The 13702-nt window shown below is 35.3% G+C and overlaps 1 protein-coding gene across 5 annotated transcripts; it reads right to left on the bottom strand.

The window, feature by feature from the left end:
- Positions 1 to 1596: 1596 nt before the first annotated feature.
- On the bottom strand, positions 1597 to 13393 carry LOC133678948 (uncharacterized). Of its 5 annotated transcripts, none has more exons than XM_062101474.1 (8): positions 12853 to 13393; positions 10574 to 12097; positions 5951 to 7759; positions 4579 to 5667; positions 3621 to 3725; positions 3136 to 3225; positions 2584 to 2694; positions 1597 to 2502 (listed from the first exon to the last, which is right to left on the bottom strand). In XM_062101474.1, the coding sequence occupies exons 1-8, from the start codon at positions 12910 to 12912 to the stop codon at positions 1963 to 1965; spliced, it is 5328 nt and encodes a 1775-aa protein (XP_061957458.1). In that variant the 5' UTR covers positions 12913 to 13393; the 3' UTR covers positions 1597 to 1962. The 5 variants fall into 5 exon arrangements, with proteins under 5 accessions (XP_061957458.1, XP_061957459.1, XP_061957460.1 ...); XM_062101476.1 differs by having other exon boundaries at positions 2324 to 2506; XM_062101475.1 differs by lacking the exon at positions 3136 to 3225.
- Positions 13394 to 13702: the final 309 nt, after the last annotated feature.

Raw genomic sequence — 13702 nt, 5'->3', positions numbered from 1 at the left:
TGAAATCTTCATTAATATAATGTAAAGATCTCTTTGTTATTCAATGTTTCCTCTCAAACAACATTATCTCCTTCAAATAATTCAACATGTTTTTATGTAAATTAAGTTATTTGAAGATTTATGAAGTTTGAATATTTTTTAATCTAAAATTATACCAGTCATGGTAAAGTGTTTATTTGTTGGTTTTTAATCTTGAAAGCTTCAAATTATAAATGATTATATAGTTTTATTATGATTCAATTATAAGTAACAAAATCAAGGAAAAATACCAAATATAAAAAAAAAAGAAATAAAAATAAAAATAAAAATAAAATAAATTTAAATTTAAATTGTGTAATTAAAATTAAATTACATCAAAAGTAAAATTTAGTTCATAATAATTTTGAAATAAACCATGTTCTTATTAAAATACATAAAATGACATTAATGAGGAGAATAATTTGTTTTTTTGCTTGGAATCAGTTGAAAAAACACTACTCTTAACATGTTTTTGTTTGTGATGCTTCTTCTTATTGTCTCCTCTCTCCTCTTTTTAATGGTAAAAAAAAATAATTTTATCGATTCTGGCTGTGGTTTCTTTCTTGATCTCCTCTAGTTCTTTGATCCAAAATCTTTTTTTATTTATTTCTTGATTTTTTTTTAAATTGATAAATTTTTAACCTTAGTTTCTAGCTCTATTTTCTCTTTCATATCGATTTATTTTAAGAAAGTCACAAACATAAATTGCAAATATCTCATATAGTTTTCTTTTGACACCAAGATCACTTAATTTAGATCTTTATAAAGAAAGTTATGTACGATTTATCAAGATCTACTAAGTATAGAAATTTTCTCTATTTTTAAAACTTGTACACAAATCAAAATAGATTTTTTTATTTAATAGGCTTTTTTAATACCATTAGCCCCAGTTTAATTAAGGATAATATTTTAGCTTAGAATTCAAGGATTGAATGCTAAGTTTTCAATCCAAAAATTCCATGAATTTCTTTTTCTTATGTATAGATATAAACACAAATATGAATAAATAAATAAATGAGAAATATATAAAATAAACTAACATGAAATCAAAAATAAAAATTGATAAATCAAGCACATCACTTTCAAAGCGAGAGAATAGTTAGCGGCAGAAACTCACTAAAGCATCTGCATACAAACCAACATCCTAAACCGGGGGGGTGCTAGAAATGGAAAAATGGTTGATTCTCATCAGCAGCGTTGCATTAACAATGGCAGCATCTGTTTCGCGGACGCCATCGTTTCTCCTCTTTGAGAGTCTCAATGCTGAAAGCTATTATAATCCGTGGCAGCTGTCCCTTGTCTTGTGAGCTATTGTGTGAGATATAAGCAAACATGGGCACGCTATGTGATTTGAAATTTCTTGTTTTATGGTTAGATGGGAAAAAGAGTCATCAATTGTAGGTTAAAAATTGATTGCTGAAGAAAGTAAATATGGATGTTCAAGCAATCAACACGACACAGGAGCCGGTCCGCATCACTTGTTAGAAGCCAGTTTGCTAATACCGTCCTGTCTCTGCAATAAATGCACAGCGCAGAAAGGAAAACCTTGCCAAAAACACGTGAAGTTCAACTATGTAATGATACAACAACCCGTTCCGTGAGCCAGTGATATTGCAGATCAATTATTATGATTCATACATCTCACGAAACTTGGCATGCAGCTTCTATGATGAAACTACTACTATATATATAAAAAAGTGTGATTTTACATTAATAAATATATCTGGCTTTTTGTCAAGCCTCGGCCTTCTGTTAGAAACAGATGGATACTCTGATAACAACTCATGCCCTAGAAGACACAGGTCAGCTGATCGTGTTTTTTTTTTTTGGGTTTCTGACCGCTCTGCCAGCCACATTTTCTGATACAAAAGTATGTTTTCGCTTCATAACTTATCACCGGGTGCTTCAAAGACGACAAATGCCAGTAGTGCTCCCATAGTTTCATCAAACTTCATCTGCCACGTTGGTCATCCCTGCTGTAAAAAATTGCTCTGCCCTGTCCATGAAGCTGCTAGGGAATCTACAATGCAGCATCATGGAAGTTTGAGGAGCTACTGGATTGTGTTTCAAAGCCATTTCTTCACTAGTTTTTGTTGTTTTGCCATCTCTCTGGCTTCTCATCTTGCCACCTCTGATGCTGTTTCCAAAAGTACCAGCTTTCCCCGTTGAGACCCGCATGCTTCTAGAATTGTACCGGTTGGATCTTTGAAGAATGTCCCCTTGAGATGATTTTTTAAGTTCAGAAATCTGCTGATTACTTTCATTTGCATCTTCTGTTGGCAGATTTTCTACAATTGGATTGGTTCGCATTGCTGGCGAAACATTTCTACAAGATTGTAACAACGAAACTAGCATATCCATGCTCAATTCTTGCTGAACCACACATTTGTTCTGTTCACACCCGTAGCAGGCAGCAACTAGTGCGCCGGCCAAAACTGGTATCAGCTCGGTGTCACTGAAGAACACAAATGGCAGATCGCATATCTGTCTTCTTCCAGCTAGCCAATTAGATTTTATCCACAAAATAACTTGACAGAAAACAAGATATTCATTAGTTTCACTGACCTTGTGAAGTATGGTGGGACTTTTTCCCCATCGAAGAACAGCTTGATTCTCAGAGTGGAACAAGGCAAAATAACCAAGAAGCGAAAGACATTCAAGCAGAAGAAACCCAACCTAAGACAAATTGCACAAAATGCAGAGAAGCATTTAGCTTACTGTAAAATGTCCCCAAATACTGATTATTTTCATCTACATTCATACAATAATCAGAAAAAATTTAGAGATTGATGCTTTTTTATCCCAACACATCCACCCCAGCTCATCTCACAATATTTGCTTCAGAATATGTTATGTTTAAAGACCAATTATTGATCACTTCTCATTCTACAATACACATTCCATTTTTTATGTTCTCGGATTCTTTCACTCGACCACTGATTCATATTTATATCCAAGCTGGTCGCTCATACAGACACCATCATGCTTTCCAGACAGATTCTTGTTTATAAACTAAGCAGGTTTTGCATCCCTCTTGTATTTTAAATTGCTGCGAGCTAACATGGAGATCTTCTGTATATGTTCCTGAATTAAAAACAATGACATGCATAAAATTACCTGGTCATTAGCTACTTTCCATTTGCTGGTGCAATGAGAAAGAAGAAAACTCATCAAATGAAAAAATTCCATTTTCAGGTCTGGCCTAGCCTGTGAAGAATTAACGGAAAATAGTGCTGCTTTAGATTAGTGGGAAAAAGGGACAAACTACCTCCTGCCCATAGTGTCAAGTAATTAAGATGCCATGTGTGAAAAAAAACATGTAGATCAAAAGGAAAGTAATAAAGAAGGGGAAAACAAAAAGGATTTATGAAGGAAAAACTGGCAAGACATGAAATTCATTAAAACACAGTTAAAGCTGCAATTCATGGAAACATAATTCCATGACACCCATAGGCACGAGCAATTTTCCTCCAATCCCATGAAAAAGAAAACAAAAAAGATGCACATTGCAAATTGGTCTAGATATTTAAAGAATCAATGCTTCTTTGAGAAGTCACCATTCATCTATCTAATCTGTCAGTTGAAAAATGAAACTAACTTACCAGCATTCTCTGCATAAATACAATATCTAAAAGGGCCAAATTATTCAAAACCTTCAGCACCCCAGTTGCCACCTCTTCAAAATTAGATGGAAGGATATATGAGCCCTGAAACAGAAAGAAGAATATCAAAACTTTTGTTCGATGGAACATATGTAATTTGTACAATGCTTAATCAGTGAGCATTATTACAAGATCAGCCTTAACAGAACACTAATTAGAAAAAAGAATTCTGGTAGTATAAACCACCAGATGCAGGGGCCATTGCCAAGTTGCAAGTATGAAGGTGGAGGTTGGAATCTTGAGAGCAAATACTTCATGAAAATGCTGAAGAATAGAATTGACTCCAAATTCCCAGGTGCACAGGATCTCTCTTTAGTAGAACCATAGCAATGATCTAGTGTAAGAAACTTGACATGCATAAGTTCCAGTCAATAAACAAGTTCCAAAACAGAACTAGTTCTGGTCATATACAGCCCTTCTTTTTGAAGGCTCAAGGCCTGAAGGGAAATACTTAAAAATCACTTCTCAAATCTGATTTTACAAGGAAAGTCTCATTCCATTGTGATCAGATTCTAAACTTAAAGCCTCTTGATTCCAAAAGCGTTCTCATATTGTTTTTTCTTAGAGTTTCTTACTAATCCACAAACAAATGATGGAACTCTTCTGGAAATATGCTCAGGGTTCATCAATAACAAATCATAAAGATAAGAGGTAAACATCTATATTGATGCTAAGGTATGAACAATCAACTCCATGACACATGGCTAGAATGCATCCAGCCAAAGCTTAGAGGGCATTTTAGACAACAGAAAACTGAGGGGATATGCCATATAAAATGCTCTGGTCACATACATGAACATGAGAACAGAAACACTAACATTCTCAGAGCAGTCAATTGATCGCTGCAAAACTGAGGGGATATGCCATTAAAATATTTTTGTAGCTGACAGCAAGTTACCTGTTCCGAGGTTAATCTGTTGTTTGCCTGAAGAAGCACAGCTGTCAACAGAGAAGGAAGACTGACTAGTCCAGTTTCAGATATGGCAGAAAGGAGAAAAGCTACCGGTTCCTTCATGTTCAACATGACATTATTCTTGTGCTCTGCACAATCACTGACAAACTGTTTCACATCCTTCTCCTCAATCAGATTTTTCTGAGCTTCATCTTGACCATCTCTTGTGTTTGTGTTGACGATATTCAACTCAACAGAACTATGTGGCTTCTGTTCACCATCTTTGCTAAGGGATACTGACTCCTTAATTTCATTTATATTACAGGACTCATCTATCTGTATATCATCTGACACATTTGGAGGTGATACAACTGTGCTACAATTTAGTACAAATAGTGGAGGTCTATAATCTTCAGAAGTCATAACTGCTGAGGAATACTGAAAATCAGCATTTTCTACGGGCTTGGCCTCTTGATTTTCAAATCTCAGCACTGTCTTGACTGGAGAAGATTCCCAATTAATGGAACTATTGGTTCCAGGTCTGTATGTTAGAGCCACCAACAGATGTATACTCAAGAGAATAGAAGAAGGAAATGGTGATCCTTCCACCTGTGGCCTGTCATAAAGTGCAAAAAGATCCCGCAGTCGATGAATAACTTGGTATGCAATCAATAGCTCTAGCAAGCCATCTTGCATTTGGACTTGTTGTTCATCGGAACTTGCATGACCAATAACTGTCCCAACAGTCCACAAGAAGTTATCGAGAACTTCAGAGATTGATTCAAAATTTTCAACTGATGTTTTGCTTGATTGCAAGTTGGTGCTCCCAGGGACATTTAAAGATGCAGCAATCTTTATATAATTCTCAAGGGCTGCAGACAGCATGGGGATGATTGGGGGTAAGAGATTCTGTGACAGAAAGTAACTCCTGTTTGCAGGCGCTGAGAGTACCACCCTCAAAAGTTTCAGGAGGTGTATGGTGACCTGGCAAGTTTCAGGATTTGATGTATGAGAGGCAGGCAGAGCAGCAGCAATGAAATCAAGCAGACCAGCTTGTTGAGAAGCTTGCAGCTCAGGATCCTTACCCTCCACAAACTGATTGATAAAAAATTGTATGCAATAAATTAGAATTCAACAGAAAAAATTCCCTCAAAACTTCCCACTAACAGAAACGGGAAAAATGAAACAGCCATTAAACAATGTCCACCAAAACAAATGTTACAGTAGGAATTGATCAGGATAGCAACTTTTAATTGATGTCCTACTGTACAGTAACTTCCACCACCTTTAGCAAATACAAGCACAATGGTACAGCAGTATAAATGATCAAAGTTTGAAATGTCATAATACCATCTTGCTCTACAGTGGAAATGAGTACCTTGATCATTTCAGCTGTTATTAGAACAATACTTGCGGCACCTTTTTTTCTTGCCTGCCGAAGTCTTTGAAGTTCTTGAAGCCACCTCCCAAATTTTGCTCTGGCAGTTCCTACAGCCATTCTATACCCAATGCTAGTATTCTCAGAACTAGCTAGAGGCTCGGTGAACTCATATCTGAGAGCCATAAGTCTTTGCCGAATCTTTTTAATCCGCCGTTTCATTGAATGTTGCAACAATGCTTTTCCTGCAGCAAGAGTAGAACTTCCTGCCCCTGCAACATTGTTTACTTGATAATCTTCACTGCTATTGGTTGGTGTTGTTCGACCTTGACCCTCCTTATACATTGATCGGCGCATTAAAGGTGAAGATTGATCCCTGAAATCCATAGAAGCTCTCTCCCTTATTTGCTCCAGGTAAAATTTGCGACGCTGTTCACTTTCACTAAGTCTCTCAGCTAATTTCTGTGCCAACAGCTCAGCTTCCTCTTGCTGTGCTTTCGCTCTTTCCTCCCTCCTCCGAAGCTGTATGATTGCCCTTGCTTCACGTGCTGCATTTGATGCTTTGCGTTCCTCTTCCCTTCTAACTTGTGCCTCTTCCTTTTTTCGCTGTGTTTCAGCAAGACGCTGTAACTTCTCAGCTTCAATAAGTTTTCTGCGTTCTAAAACAGCCTCCTCTCTAGCCATATCCTCTTTTTGTTTAGTTTTTATCACTTGAAGCTTTTCAGCTCTCCTCAACTCTGAATCGTGAAGTTTCTGACGCAACATAAGCTTCTTGTTTTCTTCATTCAAGGAAGTAATGAAACGAACCTCATTAACCTTACTGCTTTCATCACCAGCTCTCCTCACAACTTGAGCTAGAAAAGCTTCATGTCGAGATTCACTACGCTGGTGGCGGGCATACATTCCTTCTCGTAACTTCAAAGTGCGTACAGCCTGCCATTCATTTACACGATTTAGTTTTTCTGAGGTGCGCTGAAGCTTTTGAACCCTTTCATTCTCCAGCTCGCTTCTGATCCTCATAGCCCGTGCATGTTTTTCTTCTGCTTCCCTTTTCAGATCAAAAGCAGTTTTCTTCTTCTTATCAGGAGACATTAGTTTAGCATGCAAAATGCGTGCACGCTCAGCACTTTTTCTGCTAATGCCTGGTGAATTTGATAAGCGAGAAGAGACACAGAAAGGAGATGAGAGAATGTCCTCCCAATTCCTCCTCTCTTTCCATGCATCCATTGATTTCCTTGCACTTGAATTTCTCCTTTCCTTGTCTTTCTCAGAAAGAGGAATCTGCTTCTTGGTGGTATTTTCTGCAGATTTAAGGTTTTTCTCAATGGCAGTTTCTGAAAATGTTTTATCTTTCTTATGAAGCAGCATGTCTGCCTCAGTTTCTTGTATGCCCTTCACAAAACCAGAGGCAGAGTTATCCCTGAAAAGTAGCATAGATGAATTGGCACTGGAAGAAGATACATTGCGTGGAGCGTCATTAACATTTTTTACAAAGTTTACTTTATTGAACCTGCCTAAGTCAATGTTCTGCTTCTTATTATTCAGGTTTCCTTGAGTGGAATATGAACCTCCACTCTGTTTCCTTGACTTCATCACTGAATCTTTGGCACTGAGCATTACATCACTTTTCCCAGCAGACTTATTGAGATGATCAACAGATACATCATGGCTATTGGAGCATTCAAGCCCCATAATTTTTGCATTATTAGCTGCAAGCACGTTAGCTCTTTCTTGTTGAATTTTCTTGAAAGCCTCCAAAGATGAAGATAGTATCTCAGCTCTCTGAGATGAAGTTGTCATTCTGCGAACCTGCAATGAGAATGAAATTACTAACCATTTTCAAATATAATAATAATAATAATAATAATAATAATAATAATAATAATAATAATTTAAGAAGAAAACATAATCATTCACTTCAAAAGTTCCGTGTTAGAAATAAAATATCCCTTGAATCCACCACTTCCAAGCACCCCAAAACAAAACAAAAAAGAGTAAAAGGATGCACAGCAAACATAAGTAACCAGATGATCAAAAGAATTTCAATATATTATAAAGAGTAAATTACAATACCCCTCCTGAGATATTGTGAAATTAAAGACATGATAACCCCCTGAGATATCATGAAATTACAAACACTAACTAAAAGATCAATAATTTTACAGAAAAACCCTTTATAACCAAAATGCCAAATTTACAGCAAAAATGTCCTTACCAAGTTAGAATTCAGTTTTTGTCCATACACCAGTTATTTTAAATACATTGATATTATTTCAATGTTACTTCACCAAATTTTAGTTTTTAAGGGGAAAACCCAAAAAATCCATTGTTCTAGTGATAGCTTTCAAATGAGTTTAAGAAATTAAATAATTCATTAGGTCGATATATAAGGATGGGAAATTAATGGATTTTTCTTTAAATACATTGAATATAGATAAATTATTTAATTAAAAAAAATCACTGGAAAATACACAAAGTCAAAATTATTAACTAATATTGAAATTATAGTATTAAAGTAACCAAAATAGCTAATGTTTAAACGATAAGTTCAAACATAGAGGGAAATTGTGTGATAGTTCTTAATGTTTTCAGTAAAATTGCCAAGCTTCTGGGCCTGTAATTTCACAATAGCTCTTGGAATTATTATAATTTATGCAAATATCCCTACACAAAGTCTAATTAAGCTGAAGATGGTTTGTAACAAGTTGGTCAGAGGATGTGAACACGATATCACAGTGCATTCTGTAATCATGCCAAAACCATAAAGAAAAAAAAAGTTCTGATACAAAAATAGGATGATTTTAGGATAATGAACAATTATCATCTACATACAAGCAGATACATAATTATCACTATCACATCGAATCACCTACTTGAAAGTACCCAAAAAGCACAAACAAGGTTCATGGGCACACAAATTCCTAAATATAAGTGATTAGATGATATAAAAGGAATTCCCATCTGTTACAGACCATCCCCGCACAAAATCAGATTAAAGTGAAGGTTTTGTTGCAAATGGCCAATGCACATGCCACAGTCATGTATTCAACTATCAAGAATTTTGCTTCACTTGAAGAAATGTCATTTGGTGGCTCATAAACAAAACAAGCTAGCCTGGACACCATACAGAGTTAATTTCAAACACCAATTTAGAAAAGAAATAATAGGCAATAAGGAGTTGCATCGTTTCATTGATTGTCCATTATCGTTCTCAAGGTGAATGATTGCAAGTAGAAACCAAATAATTTTCTGTTAATTGTTATGTCCAATAACATAAAAACAAAAGCCAACATTCAACCTATATCACTAGCTAATTTCAATTTGTTATTTTACTCCCTTCTCCAAGGAAACAAACAACAAAGACATCATGTTTCGGTTTTAAAAGTTGTATTCCATTTTTCTTGTCTTCCAAAAATCCAAGTTAAAAGGCCTGCAAGCAAAAGGACCCTGATGGTACCTAGAAAATAAATTTTCTAACCGATGCACTTAGAGAATCTACATTTGGGTGCATATGCAGACAAATACACAAATAAAATCCATAATAAACTTCTTCTCAATTGAAACAGGGTATTATTAAAACCCCAAAACACTCATGAAACGAAAACAATATTCCAAATATAATACACATCAAAGCATAACCGTATTTATATGCATGTGTTATGGAACTTCATGTTTTCATACTCGATTCTTTTCTTTCTTTAAAAAAAAAAAATCATCATAGGGAGGAAACTCAATATGTTTTCTTCATGTCTTTTTGCTGGAAAATTAGCCAAGGTCTAGGTTATATTTTCAATTAGTATTTTATTTTAGGTTTTTTATTCTAAATAGGAATAGTTAGGTCAGAAGTTGAGGCTATCTAAGTCTTTGTTGGGTTTGGACTGCTAAAGCTCTACAAATAAGCATGTAGCCTTTCAATATTTTCATTGCAATTTATGAATAAAATTCCAGCAATTTGCTTTTTGATTGTGTGATGTAATCTCCCTTACGTGTGACTTCTAAGAACCCAAGGGGTGAAGCTTAGGTTTCCTTATCCTCTAGGTGTGACTCCTAGAAACCTTATTAGTGTGACTATAATAATTTATACAATTTTCGGTATACGAACCCTATCAATCTACCATAAGACACTCATCAATAATCCCTAAACAACCTCTCACACATACCTAATCAACCCTACAACAATTACCCAGAAAAGATTCAGCCTAAAATCTCCTAAAATTACTGTTCACATCAATGTCTACAGCCATAAACAGCCTCTAAAAGTCAGATCCAAAACAGCCCTTTAAGCTGTTCTGCTTCACCAAGTTGTCCAAGAATTTCTAGAAACTTTTATCTCAGGAAAGAAAAACTAATACTCCAATTAAATCAACAAAATACTGATAATAAGAACTGAGTTTGTAACTTGATAACTTCCTTGGAAGAAACTTTGAATTACAATGAAATGAAATTAGAAAATCAGTTCTATTTTGAATCATTTCTTTTGGTTTATATACTATTTATCTTTTTGGATCAAACAATTTTTTTTCTTTTCAGGTAAATGATTAACATTAATTTTGATGGTTTGGTGACAGTAATTTTACGTCATTCAATATGGCATTTCCATAAGACAAATAGGAAAGCATTTACCTCCCATGACATAGCATGTGGCCTGTGATGCTCAGACTTCAAGCATTTTACATCAATCGATTGATGAGAGGACCTTTTCACATTCTCAAACTCCTGTACTCGTCTAGTCAATTCTTTAAAATCGGATGCAGCTTCTTCAAGAACAAGAATGGCCTCTTTCATCTGTCCTACATCACATTCTAGCTCACAAAGAAGATAGAGTTCATCCACAGCCCTGTTGAGATTCTCAAACAGAAAGCACCAAAGTCGTTCCCTAAATCTTTCTTTGCTTTCACCCGTGTCACATTCTCCAAGGAAGCCAGTTCTGTGGACTTTAAATAACTCATTGTGCAGTGCCACATCAGGTGGTCCCTGAGGGTCATCAACAGATGCAGTAACAGCAACTTCTCCTGATATTTCAGGTACATACTTCTCAGATGCAAGTGACTCATTATCCTTGGCGATAACTGCAGTGGTTGAGTGGCTATTTGTAACAGGTTCAGTAGAAATTTCAAGATTAGTCTTTTCAGGTGGAAGCAACTCACTGTCCTGGGGAATCATCACTGTGCCTGAATTCCCATTTCCCACTAGTAATTCAGAAATTTCAGGTGCAGCGCTTCCAGTAAGAAGCAACTCCCTGTCCAATGGAATAATTGTTGAAGTTGTACTCATAACTGTTAATTCAGAAATCTTCAGCTCGTGAAACTCAGACACACCAGCAGGAACATTAAGTTTCATCTCTCGCACACTGTCTCCACCAGATGGATGGGTAGAACAAGAAAAATCATCATCTGTTGTTTTAGAATTTTCAGTGATTTTTTCCTTGCAATTTTGTGGATAATTTGGAACAACCATTCTGCCATCTGTACTTGGTACCTCTACGTCTTGAGATGAAGTTTCACTAACATCTTTACTGTTTTTTCCATGTAAATCTTCTTTATTAGTGAATGGAAACGTTTGATCAGGAGAAATATCTACATTTACTGATGAGGCCACCAATCTGTTTTCTTGAAGGTTGCTAGAAGAAGAAACATGTGAAACAAAATGACAGTTATTCTCTGGCATCCTATCCACCAAATTATTATTTCCTTCAACAACAAACTTTTTAACCACTTGAGAATTATTTTCACCATGCAGAATCAATAAATCATCCTCTAGATCTCCCCACTTGATCTTTGGAACATCAGGCTTGTCCTTCAATAACATTTTCTGGGTGTCACCAACTTTGGCATTAGAATTGGTAATCGACACTGGCGACAACTTGGAACATCCACTATCTTCCCCATGTTGTGTAACCAATAATTTATGGGGCAGGAACACCCTGTTTTCATCTTGGTTTGACACAGAAGAAGAGTTAGCAGAGTTGCCACAACCATTTATGGAATGATTTGGCCCTCCCTTTGAATGATGGGATACATGCTTCCCACACAAATTCCTGTTTTTTTCACTCGATGATGGTTGGGTAATATGACAACTGGAACCATTCTTTCCAGAAAATCCTGCAGCCGAGCCATGCAATGAAAACTTTGAGCTGCTTCTATGCTTCTGGAGAAAAAGTACAGAAAACCAAAACCTTAGAGCACGTCAAGGGCAAATAAACAAACTGCCTGCCGCTCAGAAAAAGTCATCAAGAAGGCTACATCATGCTATCACCTAAGGAAAGTGAACCATTTAGAAACATTATAAAAAAAACCTAACCTAATTAACTTTGTTAAAGAAGGAACAATCTCAAACAACAGTTCCCGATGAAAAAAAAAGAAAGATGTGACAACTTGGAAGAAAAAGGAATAAAGATGGGAGCTATGTACTGGTTCAATGCACAAACATAAAATACCCAAGGCTCACAAACTCAACAAGAGCATAAATGCAGCCGCTCTGGAATGAGAACCCCTAAAGTAAAAGAGATCAATTTGAGGTCTGATAAACCCAAGCACTTGATAGAGTATACAGATTCCTTGAAACACATAACTTATCACATTGACCAAATTGAAGAGATGATCACAAGTAAGCACATTATATATATATATATAGCAGATGGCATATTCTATATGTTTCTATTATTCAAGCTTCAGATTTTGTTTATGATCAAAGAAACTAATAATACACGTATGAATCTCACTTAGCAAAGCTAAATACATGATCAATGGCGTGGATAGAAATATATGCTGAAATATCCAACCAGCTGAAGCTTAATAGAAAAGGGGCATCCACAAAACATAATATTCTTTTTTCTTTTTTTCTTTTTTTGCTTCCTTATCAACTAAACAATGGGAATACTTAACGAATGACAAAAACAACACCTTTTTCACTTGAAACCATCCTGATCCCTGATCATCCACTGCTTCTCCACTGTTCTCCATTACCAATTTTAACCAAATTGAAACCAAAAAAGAAAGTAATCTACAACAAACAAACACTATTCAGATTCATCATAAAAAAACCCCAGAATTTACAAAAGAGAGGAGTGCTAAAATTCTCTCAATTTGTACAACAAAATGCAAACTTGATGAATAATACAGGAAGAAGAGGATCAAAATCGACATGGGTAATGAACAAAATTGAGTTTAGAAATGAAATAAAAAGGTTGGAATTTGATGATTTCATATAAACTAATGAAACGAAAGAAGAACAAAGAGGTAAGAGGTTGTTGAAGTGGGTTTCTCAAGGGATGCAATAGCAGTGCAATTGATAGAGAGAAAAAGTGGGGATTTTAGCATTGTAAAATTCTCAAAAGAAAAGAAGTTTGGTTAGGTTTTTTTTTTTTTTTCTTTTATATTTTTTAGGGAAGAAGAGGAAGGAGGGAACAGTAGAGCGAGTCGGACTTTCATGTTTCATGGGGAATTTCCCTACGTCCTTTGCTTTTTATTTTGTATTTAAAATGTACCTTTATTTAAATAAAAATTAAATTAAATTAAATTAATAGAATTAGCCAAAAGTCTGTGGCGTTGCATATGTTTTTTTGGTTATCTATTTTTTTTCTTTATATTGCACAAAAGTAGATATATAATATAATCGATAATTTATTTCTAATATTTTGTTGGAATAAAAAAAAGGCTAAAACGGAAAGTAAATTTAATATACATATAGACTCCATTATAATTACCATTTCTTTCTTAAGGTAAAAAAAATAATGGTCTTAATATTAAAAGT

This window comes from Populus nigra, chromosome 18 (genome assembly GCF_951802175.1).
Source record: "Populus nigra chromosome 18, ddPopNigr1.1, whole genome shotgun sequence".
NCBI lineage: Eukaryota > Viridiplantae > Streptophyta > Magnoliopsida > Malpighiales > Salicaceae > Populus > Populus nigra.
Note: the sequence above shows the minus strand (reverse complement) of the source record. Positions and strands in the feature narration are given on the sequence as shown.

What these genes read in the sequence shown, in the direction of transcription:
- LOC133678948 (XM_062101474.1), bottom strand. Translation starts at nt 12,912, where the DNA reads ATGGAGAACAGTGGAGAAGCAGTGGATGATCAGGGATCAGGATGGTTT. An exon ending in CACATGCTATGTCATGGGAG is followed by an intron (nt 7,760 to 10,573) that starts GTAAATGCTTTC and finishes TTCTCATTGCAG; the next exon opens with GTTCGCAGAATGACAACTTC. An exon ending in ACAGATTAACCTCGGAACAG is followed by an intron (nt 3,726 to 4,578) that starts GTAACTTGCTGT and finishes TTTCTGTTTCAG; the next exon opens with GGCTCATATATCCTTCCATC.